We start from the raw sequence: 19,469 nt of genomic DNA on the forward strand, positions 1-19,469 counted from the left end.
GAGCGAGTATATATATCAACTAAGTTGAAACACCAGTCCAGTTTAAAACAAAACCTATGGTAAAATATAAAAGCTCCCATATTCATGTATTTCTTTACGTGACCATCAATGATTTGAGTTTTATACTATAAACTATTGTATAATTAATTTTAGTGCCTTAATATCTTAACAACGACATACCCTTTCTCAAAAAAATATATATATTAACAAAGAAACTAAAAGCCAATAATCAATTAAAATCAATTAAATTAACGAAACTAAAATCAAACTAATACACAATCTGTTAGGGGTTGTTGAATTTGAATTTTTTTGTCGTTAGAAATTCATGAACTTGTGTCCTTGTCAAACCATAGAGGGATGAACAACCAAGAGTACATAAATGAAAAAAAAACTTAACAAACTCCAATAGGAGCCTAAAACAGAGATAAAAGATGATAAAGCCCGAAGCACATGTTGCCCACTGTCTAGTGCTCTTCATGTTGATGCTTCTTGGAAAATCTGGGATGTAAGCCATGCAGGACCATTCCTAGCGACATATGACTGGAGTCTCTGATCTCTCGTAACGCTAACTTGATGTAGCGGAAGCTTTATAGGGATAGAACTATAAATCCGTTGATTCTGAGAATACCCGGAAAACTAGAATAATCACAGAGATCTTATTTAGTCTAAGAATGCCTAAGATCAATGTCTTCTTAAATTCGACTATGTTCTAGCCGAAAACAAGGAATAAAAAGAAATCTCTTAACTTTTATTAATTAAATCATAAACTCCATACAAACTTAAAGTCTAGACGAAAATATTCCAAATATTTATCTGCATCGTAACTGTAATCAAATTGGCAATCAGATTGGCAATCAGATTACACGAGCTGGGGATAAAGTTTATCTTGACATCCGCAATAGAGAAAATAGCAGAGAGAGCATTATTCTTCTAGTTAACTTTGTATTTTTACTAAACCGAAAATTATCAAAATTTACCTTAGATATAATTTTCGTTTTAATATCAAATTGAAGTTATCATAGTAGACCCAAATCAAGATTCGTTACAAACTTAAAATCCCATAAATATCTCATACTAGCCTCTGCTTCATTTGTTTTGGGCTTTTAGCTACAAGAGTGTGTATCAAAGTCTCCTTAATCAGTTGATATTCTTTACACGACTAAGATAATCCATTCCATCGGCGTCATCTGTTTGAGCTACAAGGTCATTTTAAGGTTATAGTTTACATTTAGCAGTTATATAATAAGAGTGTGAAACTGTGAATACATCTGGAGTCCCGGCTGCACCACATAATTTTTGCTCCAAACCAAAAAAGAAGAATAAATAAAGCCCAGAACAGTACGAAAAAGTAAAGCTAAAGGAGGGATGCTACGAACGTGCAACAACAATCACAAATAATCTTCGATAATGCAGGACCCCTCAAGCTTTTATCAAGTCATCGTCTAGGAAGGCTCCAATTATAGTCACTTAAATGAAAGATAAAGATTTTCAAAATAAAAGGCGACACAAGATTCTTCATTTTAGCCAATAAAAAATATTCACATGCCTTTTTTATTTTTTGGAACACAATAAATATTCACATGCTATGGACTGATATTACCTTACCAAACGTAAAGAATGGTATAAATTCAGTTTTTTTTTGTTTTTGTTGTTGTCAAAGAAAGCAATAATTTCGTTGAGAAGTGTGAGGTTGCTTGGAAACGGTCCAATAGCAGAAAACACGTGAAACCATTTGGCACTTGCTTCTGTTCCACACATCTACATACAGTTTCTGCCTCTTACACGCAACCATCTCCCAACGCAAACGCAGCGATACGTTTTTCTGCGTTCGCACGTTTGACCAACAGCGTTTACCGTTTAACGCCACATTCGTTTTATGACGACCACGCACACACGCACGATGAGTGAACTAAAAAGGTCCGAATCTTTGGGGATTAGTCAAGTACGCTCGTGACGTCATCTTCCCACGTGCTTTCTAATCTCTCAGCCTTTAAAAATGCACAAATGATCCTGTGCAACTGTGCAAGGTTAACAAAGAACAACAACAATGGCTAAAACCACCAGAGGATCTTGTTTTGTCGTCGTCGCTCTTTTAGCGATCACCCATCTGTGTATCTGTGAAGCTCTCTTGTCTCAGAAAGAACAGGACAAGGTCACGAAGTTGCCGGGTCAGAACTTCAACGTTGACTTCGCTCACTACTCTGGGTTTGTTACTACTAACGAGAAACTGGGAAGAGCACTCTTCTACTGGTTCTTTGAAGCCGCCGATGATGCTGCCTCCAAGCCCCTTGTTCTCTGGCTCAATGGAGGTTCGAATGCTCTCTCCTTTACGTCTTAGTCAATAGTACCTCAATGGATTCTCAACTCATTATGATGATATAGATCTTAATTACTTTTGGAGATTGTCTTGTAGCTACTTTGGTTTTGATTGGTTTACTTATTGTTGCTTTTAGCATGGTACACGTGATTGCCCTTTTTGGGTTCATGTAGATTCTTGTAGTTATGACTGTCACTATGTTGTTTTGATTCCAAAAAAATGGAAAAGCTTCAATAAAGTTCCTCTCTTTACAGGACCAGGATGTTCATCTGTTGCATTTGGTGAAGCAGAAGAGATAGGACCTTTTCACATTAAGTCAGATGGGAAGACTCTTTACCTTAACCAATATTCTTGGAACCAAGGTAATGATGGTAACATGTTGCAGTGTGTTCTGATTCAAAAAGCTTAGAACTTCTTTTCTTTTTTTTTTTGCAGCTGCGAATATTTTGTTCCTTGATGCACCTGTTGGAGTTGGCTATTCATACTCAAACACTTCCACCGATTTGCGTAGCAATGGTGATAAGAGAACTGGTAATATGATGATTTATACCTCCTTAACCTCATTGTCTATTTAGATCCTCTTGTTTTGTTTAGCGAGTTTTATTATGATTTTCCACAGCTCAAGACTCACTGAAGTTTCTCCTGAAATGGGTTGAGCGTTATCCGGAGTATAAAGGAAGAGACTTTTACATAGTTGGAGAGAGCTATGCTGGTAAAAAAAAATATCAAACCTCACCTTACGTTTTAGCCTTATAATTACTTAAACTCTCACTTGATTGTTTTAGGACATTACATTCCTCAGCTGAGTCAAGCCATTGTAAGACATAACAAAGCTTCTGGCGACAACACTATCAATCTGAAGGGCTACATGGTGAGCCTCTCCTCTTTATTTTTATCTAAATGGTTTATAAAACTCTTTTGATGAATGTTTTGTTTTACAGGTAGGAAACGGTCTGATGGATGATTTCCATGACAGGCTTGGTCTTTTCCAGTATATTTGGTCGTTGGGTTTTATATCCGACCAAACATATAGCTTACTGAAGCTTCAGTGTGGTTTTGAATCTTTTATTCACTCCTCCAAAGCGTGTGATAAGATTCAAGAGATAGCGGACAAGGAGATAGGTAACATAGACCAGTACAGCGTCTTCACACCAGCATGTATTGCGAATGCTTCCCAGTCAAAAATGTTGCTAAAGAAAAGACCAGTAAGTTACCTTAAATTTTAGTTTTGATGGAGATGATAGTAAGGGTTTTGAAGTAATGTCATTGTTTGTTTTTTCTTAGAGGACTAGCCGTGTGAGTGAACAGTATGATCCTTGCACGGAGAAACACTCTAAAGTGTATTTCAATCTTCCAGAGGTTCAAGAAGCTCTCCATGTCCCGCCAGGACTTGCACCATCCAAATGGGATACTTGCAGGTAATATTAGCCTAAGAAAGCTTTTGGCTTTGTAACAGTTTCTGATCCGGAGAGCTTGCAGTGATGTAGTGAATGAACACTGGAAAGACTGTTCTTCCTCGGTTCTAAACATTTACCATGAGCTTATAGCTGCTGGTCTACGCATTTGGGTTTTCAGGTCTCTTTCTCCTCTATATAGTGTGTGATCTTTTAGTTCAGTATGGCGTTTGGATGGTTAGAGTAGTTTTATTCTTTGGTTAACAGTGGAGACGCAGATGCTGTTGTACCAGTAACAGCAACCCGGTACAGCATAGATGCACTAAACCTTCGTCCATTGAGTCCTTACGGTCCTTGGTACATAGACGGACAGGTATAAAACAAACTCAACCGAGAAACTGAGAATCTTTGTCTTTATGTTTTTGAAACCTGTAGTGATGATTTGAAACTAGGTGGGAGGGTGGACTCAGCAGTATGCTGGTCTAAACTTTGTGACAGTGAGAGGTGCTGGCCATGAAGTTCCTTTGCATAGACCAAAGGAGGCTCTTGCGCTCTTCAAGGCTTTTATATCTGGAACCCCATTGTCGACACCCGAGAGCAACATCAGCAAAGACATGTCTGACCTCGTTAGTGACTCGTGATGAGTGGGATTCTCAGTCAGAAGCTTTCAGTTATTGAACGGAGAAGAAGGGGAGAATAGTGAATAAGAGTTTCAGATGTTTTGTTTGAATTGGTTCTTTTTCTTCTTCTGGTTGCTTGTTTGAAACATTTAATGTTCAGGATTATAATAAGCTTCTTCTACCATTTGTGAGCCATACCATCAAATTCATATATATATTTAAAATATGGATTTGTTATTTAAAAAAAAAACTATGAATAATATTATTTAAAAACCATAGTTCTACATAAAATATTTTATGAAGATTTATGAATGAATTTGCGTTCCAAAAAAAAAAAGCGAGAATGGTATTTTGAATAAACTATATGCTGTTCTAGTTTAATGAGAAAGTGTAACTCAAAATTATTATACAAAACTATGGTATATAACTTTACCCCTGCATGTTAATATAACTTTCAAAAGTAGCATGCAACGAGGGATATGATGATTGGTAGCGCAAGGTTTAACAAAATGATAATAAACTTGTCATAAGAAAGTTCTCATCACAAACATCTTTACTGGTAGATACGAGTCTCCTAGAACAAAGCTTTAACCGATCAGGACTACAAACAAAAGTCACACAACAACTACTAGCATAAGGTTTTCATGATTACTTCACTTATTACATACCATTGTTCACTAGACACTTACTTAACACAAGATCATTCAACATCCTGTTTACTTAAGATACTCACCACGATCTTGTTTTCACTGGGACAAGCGAAGGACGATGAAGTCCACAAGAAGACCCGTGGGCTCAATGGTCTGAGACTCGTCGCCACTCTGCGCTAGTCTGGTGAACATTTGACTCAAAGACACATTCATGAACGAAGTTTCCTTCTTGTAGCGAATCTTCACAGTCCCAACTGCTTCTCCTTTGATCTTCTCCGCTGCTACTAGGATCACGTCTCTAAGTCCCACGTAGCTTGTTCCGTTACTTGACGGGCCACGGTAAACTCCCTGCCAACACAATAAGAACAAAGATTCGATGAAAGCTCTTATCAATATATAAACTAGTTAGAAAGAGAGAGAGAGAGGGCACTGTACATTTTCTCCAACAAGATCAATCTCAGGACTGAAGACATGCAGCTTTGCTCCTACAGGTCCATGCTCTAACAACTCAAACGCGTCTTTCAGTTCCTTAGCCTCAATCGCTTCTCCTTTCACGGGAACTCGAGGCATGAGAGAAGCAAAAGGAGGAACAGGGGACACACATCCCAAATGAGCCCAATGCCCATATCTTGGTATCCCTTCCTTGAATGCGCACTCGAGGCAGTCCTTGACAGTGATCTTGGAGCGTCGCTGCTGTTGTTTCTCCATCTCTCGGTCTTGGGAGAAGCCATGTTCACCAGATACTCAAGACAGTCCTCGACCTTAAACGTGGAGCGTTGTGGACCTTGACTTGGTACCTTCTCGACGAGAGCGTTGTCCACCAAGAACTGAGCTGAGTACTCAGTAAACTCACGGTCCAGCTTGAGGATCACTCGCGCAGTGCTGATCAGATTAGCTGCTACCGTAGCAGCTCTCTCAGCAGAATCTACAAGACAGAGAAACCAAACCATAAATGAGTTCCCAAATGCATCATCTATATAGTAACAATCAGGCAAAACCAAATGAAAGTTACCATCCTCTTTGGCAGCAGCTGCACGTTGGCAGTTTGGATGACAGCGTGAAGACATCTTCTGCAACAAATAAGAAACTTGCTCACACACTAATGTTCCATAACACATTCTCGAAGTAAAGCGGAACCAAAGACGTTTCTCTTAAGAGAGTAAAAACACTGTTGCTTTCCATCAGATTCAAACACAAGGAAGATATATAAAGCGACATCAGAGAGAGAGAGAGAGACATCACAATGTTGAAAGTTAAACTTGATTTGGATCACATTTTGGGCTAATAATTTACTAATCATTTTAGTCCAAACTTAGTCCAATATCTAGAATCATCCTGCACCTCCTTAGAATAAAAATCTAGATATTCTCATAGAATTATCTAGATAATTATAATAAAAAAATCTTAGATATTATGGTAGAATTCTCTAGATTTATGATTAAAATATGTAAGATATTTTGTATTTTGGAGGCTATAAATACCTCCACTCCCCTTTCATTTTGAATCACCAAGAAATAAACAAAGCTTGTAACAAGTAATAAAAATCTTCTTCTAAGTTATAAAATCTTTCTTCTTCACAAAATTTCTTTTTCTTCAAACACTTTAAACACTTTCTCCATCTTTATAAAACTTTTCATTCCAACAAAGTGGTATCAGAGCCACAAGTTCCTTTTGAAGATGGCAAATAATGGTGTTCCCTTCCAAGTTCCATTGCTCACTAAGAGCAACTATGACAATTGGAGTCTTAGGATGATGGCTATCTTAGGAGCACATGATGTGTGGGAGATAGTCGAGAAAGGCTTCGTTGAACCGGAGAATGATGGTGGTTTATCTCAAACACAAAAGGATGGTTTGAGAGATTCAAGGAAGAGAGACAAGAAGGCTCTCTGTCTAATCCATCAAGGATTAGATGAAGATACATTTGAGAAGGTTGCTGGAGCAAAGACATCCAAAGAAGCATGGGAGAAGCTTCGGACATCTTACAAGGGAGCGGAACAAGTTAAGAAGGTACGTCTTCAAACTCTAAGAGGAGAATTTGAAGCATTACAAATGAAGGAAGGAGAACTCATCTCAGATTACTTCTCAAGAGTATTGACGGTTACTAATAACCTAAAAAGAAATGGTGAGAAGTTAGATGAGGTGAGAATCATGGAGAAAGTTCTTAGATCATTGGATTCAAAATTCGAGCATATCGTCACCATTATTGAAGAGACAAAAGACTTGGAGACTATGACGATGGAGCAACTTCTTGGATCACTACAAGCTTATGAAGAAAAGAAGAAGAAGAAAGAAGATATTGTGGAGCAAGTTCTCAAGATGAGAATTGATCACAAGGAAGAAAGTGGCCGAAGCAATCTAAGACGTGGTGGCGGTCATTTCCGAGAACGAGGTTGGAGACCATATGAAGACAACTTCAACCAAAGAGGAGAGAATTCATCAAGAGGTCGTGGAAGAAGAAACCCAAAATCAAGGTACGATAAATCAAGCATCAAATGCTATAGTTGTGGAAAATTTGGACATTATGCTTCTGAGTGCAAAACTCCAAACAAGAATAGAGTTGAAGAGAAGTCCAACTATGTTGAAGAAAGGAGTAAAGAAGAAGATATGCTATTGATGGCTTACAAGAAGGATGAACCAAATGAGGTTCACAAGTGGTACCTTGATAGTGGTGCAAGCAACCACATGTGTGGAAATAAAAGCATGTTCGTGGAGCTTGATGAATCGGTGAAACTGATGTGGCTTTAAGAGATGAATCGAGGATGAAAGTGAAAGGTAAAGGAAATATTCTCATCCGCTTGAAGAATGGAGATCATCAATTCATTTCCAACGTTTACTACATTCCAAGCATGAAGACCAACATCTTGAGCCTAGGACAACTCTTAGAGAAAGGTTATGACATTCGACTAAAAGATAATAGCCTTTCTTTAAGAGATAATGCAAATAATCTCATCACAAAGGTGCCAATGTCAAGCAATAGAATGTTTGTCCTAAACATTCAAAATGACATTGCACGATGTCTCAAGATGTGCTACAAGGAGGAATCTTGGCTTTGGCATCTTCGATTTGGTCATCTCAACTTTGGAGGCTTAGAGCTACTTTCCAAGAAAGAAATGGTGAAAGAATTATCTTGTATCAATCATCCAAATCAAGTGTGTGAAGGTTGCTTACTTGGAAAGCAATTCAAGATGAGTTTTCCAAAGGAGTCGGAGACAAGAGCAAGAAAGCCACTAGAACTCATACATACAGATGTATGTGGGCCAATCAAACCAAGTTCACTTGGTAAGAGTAACTACTTTCTTCTCTTTATTGATGACTTTTCAAGAAAAACATGGGTTTACTTTTTGAATCAAAAATCAGAAGTGTTTGAAAATTTCAAAAAGTTCAAAGCCCATGTTGAGAAGGAAAGTGGTCTTAAGATCAAGTCCATGAGATCAGATCGAGGAGGAGAATTCATGTCCAAGGAGTTTCTGAAGTATTGTGAAGATAATGGCATTCGAAGACAGTTGACGGTGACCCCTCAACAAAATGGAGTAGCGGAAAGAAAGAATAGGACAATACTTGAGATGGCAAGAAGCATGCTCAAGAGTAAGAAGCTACCAAAGGAGTTGTGGGCAGAAGCAGTTGCTTGTGCGGTTTATATATCAAACCGTTCTCCAACAAAGAGTGTTGTAGAAAAAACACCACAAGAAGCTTGGAGCGGAAGGAAGCCTGGAGTCTCACACCTAAGAGTCTTTGGAAGCATTGCTCACGCTCATGTTCCAGACGAGAAGCGGAGCAAACTAGATGATAAAAGTGAGAAGTACATCTTCATTGGGTATGACGCTAACTCCAAAGGCTACAAGCTCTACAATCCTGAAACAAAGAAGACAATCATTAGTCGGAATGTCATCTTTGATGAAGAAGGAGAATGGGATTGGAGATCAAATAATGAAGACTACAACTTCTTTCCATCCTTTGAAGAAGAGAATGTGGAGCAACCGAGAGAAGAGCCAGCTACACCACCAACTTCACCAACAACAAGTTCTCAAGGAGATGAAAGCTCAAGTGAAAGGACTCCACGTTTTAGAAGTCTACAAGACATCTACGAGGTAACCGAAAATCAAGACAATCTTACTCTATTTTGTCTATTTGCGGATTGCGAGCCTATGAACTTTGAAGAAGCCCAAGAAAAGAAGTCATGGAGAAGTGCAATGGATGAGGAAATCAAGTCGATTCAAAAGAATGATACATGGGAGTTAGCTTCACTTCCAAATGGACACAAGGCAATTGGTGTGAAGTGGGTGTACAAGGCAAAGAAGAACTCTAAAGGAGAAGTTGAAAGGTACAAGGCAAGATTGGTGGCAAAAGGCTATAGTCAAAGAGCCGGGATCGACTATGATGAGGTATTTGCTCCAGTTGCTCGCTTAGAAACGGTTAGACTAATCATTTCATTGGCAGCCCAAAAGAGTTGGAGGATACATCAAATGGATGTCAAATCAGCCTTCTTAAATGGAGACCTTGAGGAAGAAGTCTACATTGAGCAACCACAAGGCTACATGGTTGAAGGAGAAGAAGACAAAGTCTTAAGGCTGAAGAAGGCGCTTTATGGATTAAAGCAAGCACCAAGAGCATGGAACACTCGGATTGATAAGTACTTCAAGGAGAAAGGCTTCATCAAGTGTCCATATGAGCATGCACTTTATATCAAAACTCAAAACAATGATATATTGATTGCATGCTTATATGTTGATGACTTGATATTCACGGGCAACAATCCGATTATGTTTGAAGATTTCAAGATGGAGATGACAAAGGAGTTCGAGATGACCGACATTGGATTGATGTCATACTACCTTGGCATTGAAGTAAAGCAAGAAGAGAATAGAATCTTCATTACTCAAGAAGGCTATGCTAAAGAGGTGCTTAAGAAGTTCAAGATGGATGACTCAAATCCAGTTTGCACGCCAATGGAATGTGGAGTCAAGTTATCAAAGGAAGAAGAAGGAGAGAGTGTGGATCCAACACTTTTTAAGAGTTTGGTTGGAAGCTTACGATATCTAACGTGCACAAGGCCCGACATCCTACACGCAGTTGGAGTTGTGAGTCGATACATGGAGCATCCAACAACAACTCATTTCAAGGCAGCCAAGAGGATCCTACGCTATATCAAAGGTACAATCAACTTTGGCTTGTATTACTCTATTTCTGACGATTACAAGCTTGTTGGATATAGCGATAGCGATTGGGGTGGAGACGTAGATGACCGGAAAAGCACAAGTGGCTTCGTGTTTTTCATTGGAGAAACCGCTTTCACATGGATGTCAAAGAAGCAACCAATTGTCACTCTTTCTACTTGTGAAGCGGAGTATGTGGCAGCTACTTCATGTGTTTGCCATGCCATTTGGTTACGAAACTTGCTAAAGGAGTTGAACCTACCACAAGAGGAGCCAACAAAGATCTTTGTGGATAACAGGTCGGCAATAGCATTGGCGAAGAATCCAGTCTTCCATGATCGGAGTAAGCACATCGATACTCGTTATCACTACATTAGAGAATGTGTTACCAAGATGGATGTGCAGTTAGAGTATGTGAAGACAAATGATCAAGTAGCTGATATCTTCACCAAGCCACTCAAGCGAGAAGACTTTATCAAGATGAGGAGTTTGCTAGGAGTAACCAAATCAAGTTTAAGAGGGGGTGTTGAAAGTTAAACTTGATTTGGATCACATTTTGGGCTAATAATTTACTAATCATTTTAGTCCAAACTTAGTCCAATATCTAGAATCATCCTCCACCTCCTTAGAATAAAAATCTAGATATTCTCATAGAATTATCTAGATAATTATAATAAAAAAATATTAGATATTATGGTAGAATTCTCTAGATTTATGATTAAAATATGTAAGATATTTTGTATTTTGGAGGCTATAAATACCTCCACTCCCCTTTCATTTTGAATCACCAAGAAATAAACAAAGCTTGTAACAAGTAATAAAAATCTTCTTCTAAATTATAAAATCTTTCTTCTTCGCAAAATTTCTTTCTCTTCAAACACTTTAAACACTTTCTCCATCTTTATAAAACTTTTCATTCCAACACACAACACAAAAACAACACACTTAACTAGCAAGCGGCAACATGGATTCAAGTTCGTTACTTCAGAGTATAAAGACTGTTGCTTTCCATGAGACTCAAGCACAACAAGACATTCACAAAGAAGTTATGTAAAGCAACATCAGAGAGAGAGAGAGACCAACAGCAAGCGAAGACATGGTTTCAGGTTCGATTTATGCATAAAGATTGCAACTTTCAGGGAGAAAAACATCAAAAGAGCAGCTTTAGACTAAGACAGAGTAGCATGAAGACAAAGAATCACTAAACCGGAAGATGACTTCAGATCTAAGAAACAAAAAATTAAACCCTAAAGCTTCAGCATCGTTGCTTCATAATCAGGTTAGACATTTACAGAGACGATATAATAAAAGCAAAACCAGAGAGACACCATCAGAAGAACACAAAGACAACAGCTAACTGGCAAAGCGGAGACACGGTTTCAAGTTCGTAGTTTGCATAAAGATGGCTACTGTCCGAGAAAAAATCGGCAAGGAAGAAGCTTTAGAGTTTAAAAATAAATAAAAAACAAAGCCCCAAACATTGACACTCTTGGAGACGAAGACTTGCACAACACGGAAACTCCAGTCCATCAGATCATCGTGACCTTCTTCGATGAGGACACGTGGTGACAGTATCCCTAGTGGTGGCAGCCAGTGGTGCCTAGAAGAAAGTTATATGCAACGAGGGATAATGATTGATAGCATACGGTTTAGCAAACATATACTAAATTTGTTAACGACTTCATTACTGATATAGCAATAAGGTTTTCATAAGACAACAAACGAGTTACACAACTAGCATAAGGTTTTCATAATACTCTCAACTTGTTACATACCATATTGTTCTCTAGCTTATCAAGATCCTAAGATCTGGTTTTTACTTGGACAAGCGAGGCACAATGAAGTCCACAAGCAGACGCGTTGGCTCGACGCTCTGAGACTCGTCGGCATGATGCTGTAGTAACATAATCATCCGGTTCAAAGCCACTTTCATAAGTGAAGTCCTCTTCTTGTAGCATATCTTCACAGTCGCAACGTCAACACCATTAACCTTATCCACTCCACCTATGATCACGTCTCTAAGTCCCACGTATCGTGTTTCAGCACCTGCCATGCCTTGGTAAACTCCCTGCCACGCAATTCAACAAGAGTAGATCAAAACATTTATCAGGGAGTTACAAAATTTAACTAATTAGACAGAGAGAGAGAGAGAGAGCAGTGTACATCTTCTCCGACACGATCAATATCCGGACTGAAGACATGGAGTTTTGCACCTATGGGTCCATGCTTTAACAACTCAAGTGCGTCTTCAAGTTTCTTAACCTCAATGACTTCTCCTTTCACGGGAACGCGAGGCATGAGAGAAGCATATGGTGGAACCTTGGACACACATCCCAAATGTGCCCAATGCTCTCTCCTCGGTATCCCTTCCTTGAAAGCGCACTCGAGGCAGTCCTTGACAGTTATTTTGCAGCGTCGTTTCTCCATTTCTTCCAGCTCGGCATCGGTCTTGGGAGAAGCAACGTCCACCAAATGCTCAAGACAGTCCTCAGTAGTAAACGTGGAGCGTGGTGGACCCTGCACTGGTTCCTTCACGACAAGAGCGTTGTCCACCAAGAACTGAGGTGAGTACTCAGTAAACTCACTGTCCAGCTTAAGGATAAGCCTTGCAGAGCTGATCAGATTAGCTGCTACCGTAGCGGCTCTCTCAGCAGAATCTACAAGACAAAGAAACAAACCATAAATGAGTTGCCAAAATGCATCATCTATATAGTAAGTATCAGGCAAAACCCAAATCAAAGTTACCATCCTCTTCTTTGGCGTTGGCAATCTGGATGACAGCGTGAAGACATCTTCTTCAATGACTTAACCCTGTACAAATAATAAAAAAATGTTTCATAACGCATTATTCTCAAAGTAACGAAAAGCAGGAGAGTATAAAGACTGTTGCTTTCCATGAGAATCAAGCACAAGAAGGCATTATTCACAAAGAAAGATGTATAAAGCAACATCGGAGAGAGACCAACCGCAGAGCATAACAACAAGACCTAACTAGCAAGCAGAAATAAAGGTTTCAAGTTCAAGCGATAAGCTTTAGATCACTACCACCAGGATAGCAAAGAATCACTAAACCAAAAGAAGACTTCAGATCTAAGAAACAAAAAGAAAAAACCCTAAAAAGTAGATCAAAGTTTAGCCTTGCTTCATGACATCCATCACAATCCACAAATACCATATATAATGAAACATTAGAGAGAGAGAGATCTCAACAGAACAAAAGAACGAGACCTAAGGAACAAGCGGAAACATGATTTCAAGCATAAAGATCTTTACTTTCCGAGAGAAAATCTTCAAGCGAGAAGCTTTAAACTACACCAGAGTAACATGAGATACCAAGGGAACACTAAGCCGAAGGAAATATTCAGATCCAAGAAACCCTAAGCGTAGATCAAAGTTCAGCTTTGTTCACTAGATGCACGGGAAAGGCAAAGTCACAAACAAGCAGTATCCATGGAGAAAACAGAGCAAGATACACGAAGACAAAGAGAGAAACAAGTACGAAAGAAAGAGGAGAGAGCTACCTGAGACGGAGAGAGACGACGGCAAAAGGAGAGAAGAACTCGCAAGTAGCTTGCGTAGAGAGTTAATTTATACAACTCTTCATACTAGTGACAAAACGACGTCGGATTGCTACTTTGTAATGACACGGTGCCGTTTTCTTACTGCCAATGGTTTCCTTTTTCTCATGGATGAACCACGGATTGCCAAGTGGTGACGTGAAACGACGTCGTCTAGGCGATTTAAGTATTACAGTGTTTATATATACACAAGTATAATTTTGTGATGAAACTATATATTGTATAAAATATCTATACTATTAAAGCAGAATCTATAATAGGATTCTGCCCATACTTTTTAGAATTATTTACAACTAGTGGTTGGTCCGCGCTTCGCGCGGAATTCTCATTTGTTTTATAAAAAAATATGTGATATATGTTTGTATGCTTTCTATTGATTTTGTTTATTGCAAGAGAACCTTTTGTTTTGTGGGTGGTTTAAATGTGTGATCTGCAGCAATGTCGAGTGAGGTGGTGCATGTTCATTGCTACTCCTACTCAGAGGTAGCTTCTTAGGTTTTGATGGAAATATGTGGACGTGACTTTTAACAAATAAGCATTTATTAAAGGGGTTATAACTGTGGTCTTGGATTTGTGTTTGACGGGTTATACAATGTTGTTAAGGGCTAGTTTATATTGGGGTTGTCATTATGATAGTTGGTTTTTTAATATTAGGGTTTGTGTTATTTGCAGAAGGTCATTGTAGGGAGTTTCTTTGTAACTTTTTTTGAGCAGTAGATGCAATGAGGCTAATATGTTGCATGGCAGAATGTTGTGTGGTTGTAAGATTTAAAAACGTTTTCAATTGGTAATTTTATAGTTGTTTGTTGTGAAGCATAGGTTGTTCACATATCTTCTTACTTTTTAACATGTAATTTATTATTTAGTTTGTCTTTTCAGAATTTTATTTATCATGAAGTAATGCAAATATTTTTTGTTATACATTTTAAGGTATATTTTATTATTTATAAATATAGAATTTTAATAGAATTTGATCAATAATAAGGATTATAATAGAATAATAAAACATTAAGTTAGATTTAGGGCTTAGCGTATAGAAACATTTTAAACCTTAAATTTTAAATTAAAAAATATTTTAAATAAAATTATTCTCGGAGAAGGTACACTAATAAGAAGAATTGAATAGTATATCTGAAGAAAACATAAGAAAACATATATGTGAAAATGACGAATCTATTAAAGGAATCCGTACTGAGAAAAGGAACATCATCAAAATGAAAAAAAAAGAAGATGGAGCTCTGCTTGAAGAACATTAGTTTTTTACTTTATATATTAGACTCGTTGTCGTGTAACTACATAAAGTAAAATATGAAAATATGTATGAGAAAAAAAAGAAAGAAAATATGTATTAGAGGTCACATAACTTGTATAACAACAACTGTGCTTTAATGGTAGTTGGTTTGTCTCTCAAAAACCCAAAAAGGTCAAAGATTCGAAGAATGGAGATGAAACAAAGTGTTAAATATTAGTCTATAATCTTCTTAGTCACAAGCTGTGAGTTTTTGGTTACATGCACCACATGGATTATAATCCCTCCAATCATCGACAGCTCTAGCTTTCATCACAGCTTCTTCGTCTTCGGCATTATCTTCTTTGTCTTCTTCCTCTCTTCTCAAAGGGTTATCATTGCACCATGACGTGCTTCATTTCTTCTCAAAGTTGAATCACCTTTTTTGTAATCTCAGAAAGGGTATAAGTTTAGCAATGAGTATGATTTTGTGTTTGCTTGAGTTGGAAATCTGAGCTATCATCCTCTCTCTCTGTGTGGAAAGAGCTCCATCAACGATGATGCACTAAGAGGATGGTTCTTCTGTTCGTGAACCTTGATACTTAAGCACTCCCTTGTAACACATCTTGTGCAAATGTGGCAAAAGTGATTGGTTGTGCCGGTCTAGAGTATTGCCTCTTAGCAGTATCTGTATGCCAGATTTCAGCTTTCTATGTGCGAACATCAAGAGCACCCTGAAAAAAAATTAGCCTCCCCACTCAAATTATGGGATTTTAAGTAACATATTCTTAGTTTGTATGCTTAACAAAGAGGTATTTGCAATGTAAAGAAAGCAATACCTTTAACTGTTTTCCTTGATTGTGCGGAAAGCATTTCCTCTTCCATCTTTTTAAGTTCCAACAGATCAATAGCCTGCAACAAAGCTTAATCATCAGAAGGAGCTATATCTTGTGATAGAACATACGATTCCAATAAATGATTTTTAGACAAACCTTACAAATAGCCCAATTAATTGTGGAGAGCAACACCTGCAAATAAAACATGCATTAGAGATCACATTACTTTTTTTCAATTTCATCAATGAGAAAACGCCCGAGTCCGATTCACATCCCATCTTCAAATAAGCAGTTGTTGATAGAGATTTTCATTTTAATTAGCGAATAATGATGAATCAACAACGACTTCTTGACAAATACTTACTTAAAAGCTGAATAGTATCAGTATTCCAAAACACACACGCAGAACTCACATCTTCAATTTGGGAAAGACCTGTGGATATTAAAACTAATAGAAATCAAATCATGATAGACATAGCAAGAGAAAGACACTGCTCTCGGAGAAACGGAAACCAAAATCTACAAAGAGAAAGAAGAACATGACAAAATGATTTATTTATATGCGTACCTTGGAGAGTGAGAGAAGGAACATCCATGAACCGGGCCCGACAGAAGCAACCACATTGAGGATATACAAAGCTTTGCCATTGAGGTTATTGATCCCCACGACTGCAATAATTCGGCCGCGGAGTGATAGTCGGAAAATCTTTCAACGGATAGAAAGCTAGAAGAGGTGAGGCCTCTGGTAGTGCCAATACCTATAATCGAATGGAGATGATTAAATAAATTTTATTTCTAGTTGAGCTAAGAGATCATTGAAGATCTGGGTAATGTAAAGAGTTCGAAACTAAAGTCGTGGGTGGAGATATTGGTTCAAACCAAAACGCTTGTGTTCATATATAGGCGGAGCTTCAATCGTTTACTCTGAAAAAAGATGAAGCCAATTTAATGCCAGGAAGTGGAATTATACAAAGGTGGTCTGGAGGCTGTGAAATCTGAAGAGACACGGTGGTTAGGGAAGAAACGTAATAACTCTTGGGCCAGACTGATAAAAGTTAAACCCATTTAGTTTTTCAGTTGACACAAGCCCTTTCAGAGAGAAACCGACTTTCAATTATGAATAAAGAGATTGCCACGTGTCCTAATTTGCCCCAGTCTAAAAGACGAAGTGGAGTACCGTGGAGAGAGACAACTCTCCTTTATTATTATAGATAGATAGATAGATGATATGTTATTAATATTTAAATTTTTCATTAATAATTAAAATTGACCAGATTTTCTCTTTTATTTTTTGAATTTAATTGATTAAACTTCCTTTTTTATAGTTTAATCATATTTGGAAAAAAAAATATATATATATATATATATTCGGTACAAAACGTGGACCATCATATTATTATGCATTAATAAAATTTGGTTCCATTTTTAAGCTTTTGTTTTCATTATTAACTACTATATATTATTTACTTTAAAAAATAATTATTAAAAAAACATTAAGCTATAATAATTACAAATTCACGTCAAAAAGGATCACTACAAGAAAACGTAGCAGTAACAACGGCGGTTTACGACGAAATTATTTCCTCGTAACTTTACATGGGCTTTACAACGCAATTACGACGAGACATTATTTCGTCGTAAACTCCATGGTAATTTACGACGAAAGGATTTCGTCGTAAAGTCAATGTAAGTTTACGACGAAAGTACGTGGAATGCGAAATAGTTGTAAACGTTACATCGACATTACAACGAATCATGTTACCGTTATATAAAGGTGAAAACGTGTATTCAATGTGCTTTAACTTACCTAAATTCGTTGTAAAGTCGTTGTAAATGTTCCATGTAAAATCCATGTAAAACTTTTCTTGTAAAATCATTGTTATATTTCTCTATATATATATGTCATTTCCCACAACTCTCTTCTTCACAACACACAACTCTCTTCCTCTCGAACCTGATGGCGTTTAGACTTTGTTCCTCATTCAGCCACCAATTACTATTTCGAAGATGACGATAAGGAACATGAGTCATTCGTCTGTCTGTCAATTCAGTGGAGCGACAAGGAGAAGTGGACGGAAGTGCAGTTGGTTTATACTTGAAAGGAACCTCCGACCATCGTCAAAGGTTCCTCTCAAGTACAAACCAGCTGCACTTCCGTCCACTTTCTCCTTGTCATTCCACTGAATTGGCAGACAGACGAACGACACAGGTTCCTTATCGTCGTCTTAGAAATAGTAACTGATGGCTTAACAACGCAATTACGACGAAACCAACGAAACCAAATTTCGTCGTAAACGCCATGTAATATTACGACGCAAGTACGTCGAAAAGTAAACTTTACATCGACATTACAACGAATCATGTTACCGTTATATTTAGGTGAAAACGTGTATTCAATGTGCTTTAACTTACCTAATTTCGTCGTAAATTCGTTGTAAATAATATGTTAAAACCATGTAAAATCCATGTAAAATATTCCTTGTAAAATCGTTGTTATTTTTCAACTACCCAACTCGAAAATTTCTCTATATATATGTCATTTCCCACAACTCTCTTCCTCACAACACACAAACGGGAGAAAAAAAATCCGAAAAAAAATCAGAAAAAAAAAGATTTGAAAAAAAAATCTAAGAAAAAATGGCCGGTGGCGGTAGTATTTACGAGTTACGGAGTTGGATGTATTTGCACAAAGATTCCGACGGGAGGGTGACAAACGCATTTCTGAGCGGGCTAGAGACATTCATGCACCAGGCGGGCTGTACACCGATCACACAGGAAAGCGGTAAGATGTTCTGCCCCTGTCGGAAATGCAAGAATTCAAAATTTGCACGTAGTGAAACTGTATGGAAGCATTTAGTAAACAGAGGATTTACACCACAGTACTACATTTGGTATCAACATGGAGAGGGTTATGGGGGAAATGAAGCTAGTAGTAGTAATAATAATTTTGAGGATGGTCATCATAGTGAAGAACCGAATCATTTGCATAATGAATATAATTATCATCAAGATCATGAGCAGATGGTAGATCATGATAGGGTTCAAGATATGATTAGTGATGCATTTTTAGAAACAACTACAACAATAGCTGATGGAACTGGAAATGTAGAAGAACCTAATTTGGATGCAAAAAGGTTTTATGAAATGCTAGATGCTGCAAATCAACCAATCTACACTGGTTGTAGAGAAGGTCTCTCTAAATTGTCTCTAGCAGCTAGGATGATGAATATTAAAACGGATCATAATTTACCTGAGAATTGCATGGATGCATGGGCGGAGTTGTTTAAAGAGTATTTGCCAGAAGACAACGTGTCTGCTGAATCTTATTATGAGATTCAGAAATTGGTTTATAGTCTTGGGTTGCCTTCGGAGATGATTGATGTTTGCATCGACAACTGCATGATCTACTGGAAAGAAGATGACAAGTTAGAAGAGTGTCGATTCTGCAAAAAACCACGATTCAAACCGCAAGGCCGTGGGAGGAATAGGGTACCGTACCAAAGGATGTGGTACCTACCAATTACAGACAGATTGAAAAGATTATATCAATCTGAGAGGACTGCTGCATCGATGAGGTGGCATGCGGAACATGTCCAGAGAGATGGTGAGGTTGCACATCCATCAGACGCAAGAGCGTGGAAACATTTCAACAAGGTACACGCAGATTTTGCTACAAATATTCGGAATGTCTAT

At 37.8% G+C, this 19,469-nt stretch overlaps 1 protein-coding gene and 2 pseudogenes across 1 annotated transcript; 1 reads left to right on the top strand and 2 right to left on the bottom strand.

The window, feature by feature from the left end:
* Positions 1-1,910: 1,910 nt before the first annotated feature.
* Positions 1,911-4,515, top strand: LOC106453026 (serine carboxypeptidase-like 29). The gene is made up of 10 exons (XM_013895242.3): positions 1,911-2,309; positions 2,572-2,679; positions 2,753-2,848; positions 2,937-3,029; positions 3,103-3,188; positions 3,259-3,522; positions 3,602-3,735; positions 3,797-3,892; positions 3,979-4,084; positions 4,164-4,515. The coding sequence occupies exons 1-10, from the start codon at positions 2,048-2,050 to the stop codon at positions 4,350-4,352; spliced, it is 1,434 nt and encodes a 477-aa protein (XP_013750696.1). The 5' UTR covers positions 1,911-2,047; the 3' UTR covers positions 4,353-4,515.
* A 144-nt stretch (positions 4,516-4,659) lies between these two features.
* On the bottom strand, positions 4,660-6,158 carry LOC106364376 (annotated as a pseudogene).
* Positions 6,159-11,822: 5,664 nt separating this feature from the next.
* LOC125583481 lies at positions 11,823-12,926 on the bottom strand (annotated as a pseudogene).
* Between the last annotated feature and the right edge of the window lie 6,543 nt (positions 12,927-19,469).

This window comes from Brassica napus, chromosome C3 (genome assembly GCF_020379485.1).
Source record: "Brassica napus cultivar Da-Ae chromosome C3, Da-Ae, whole genome shotgun sequence".
Lineage (NCBI taxonomy): Eukaryota > Viridiplantae > Streptophyta > Magnoliopsida > Brassicales > Brassicaceae > Brassica > Brassica napus.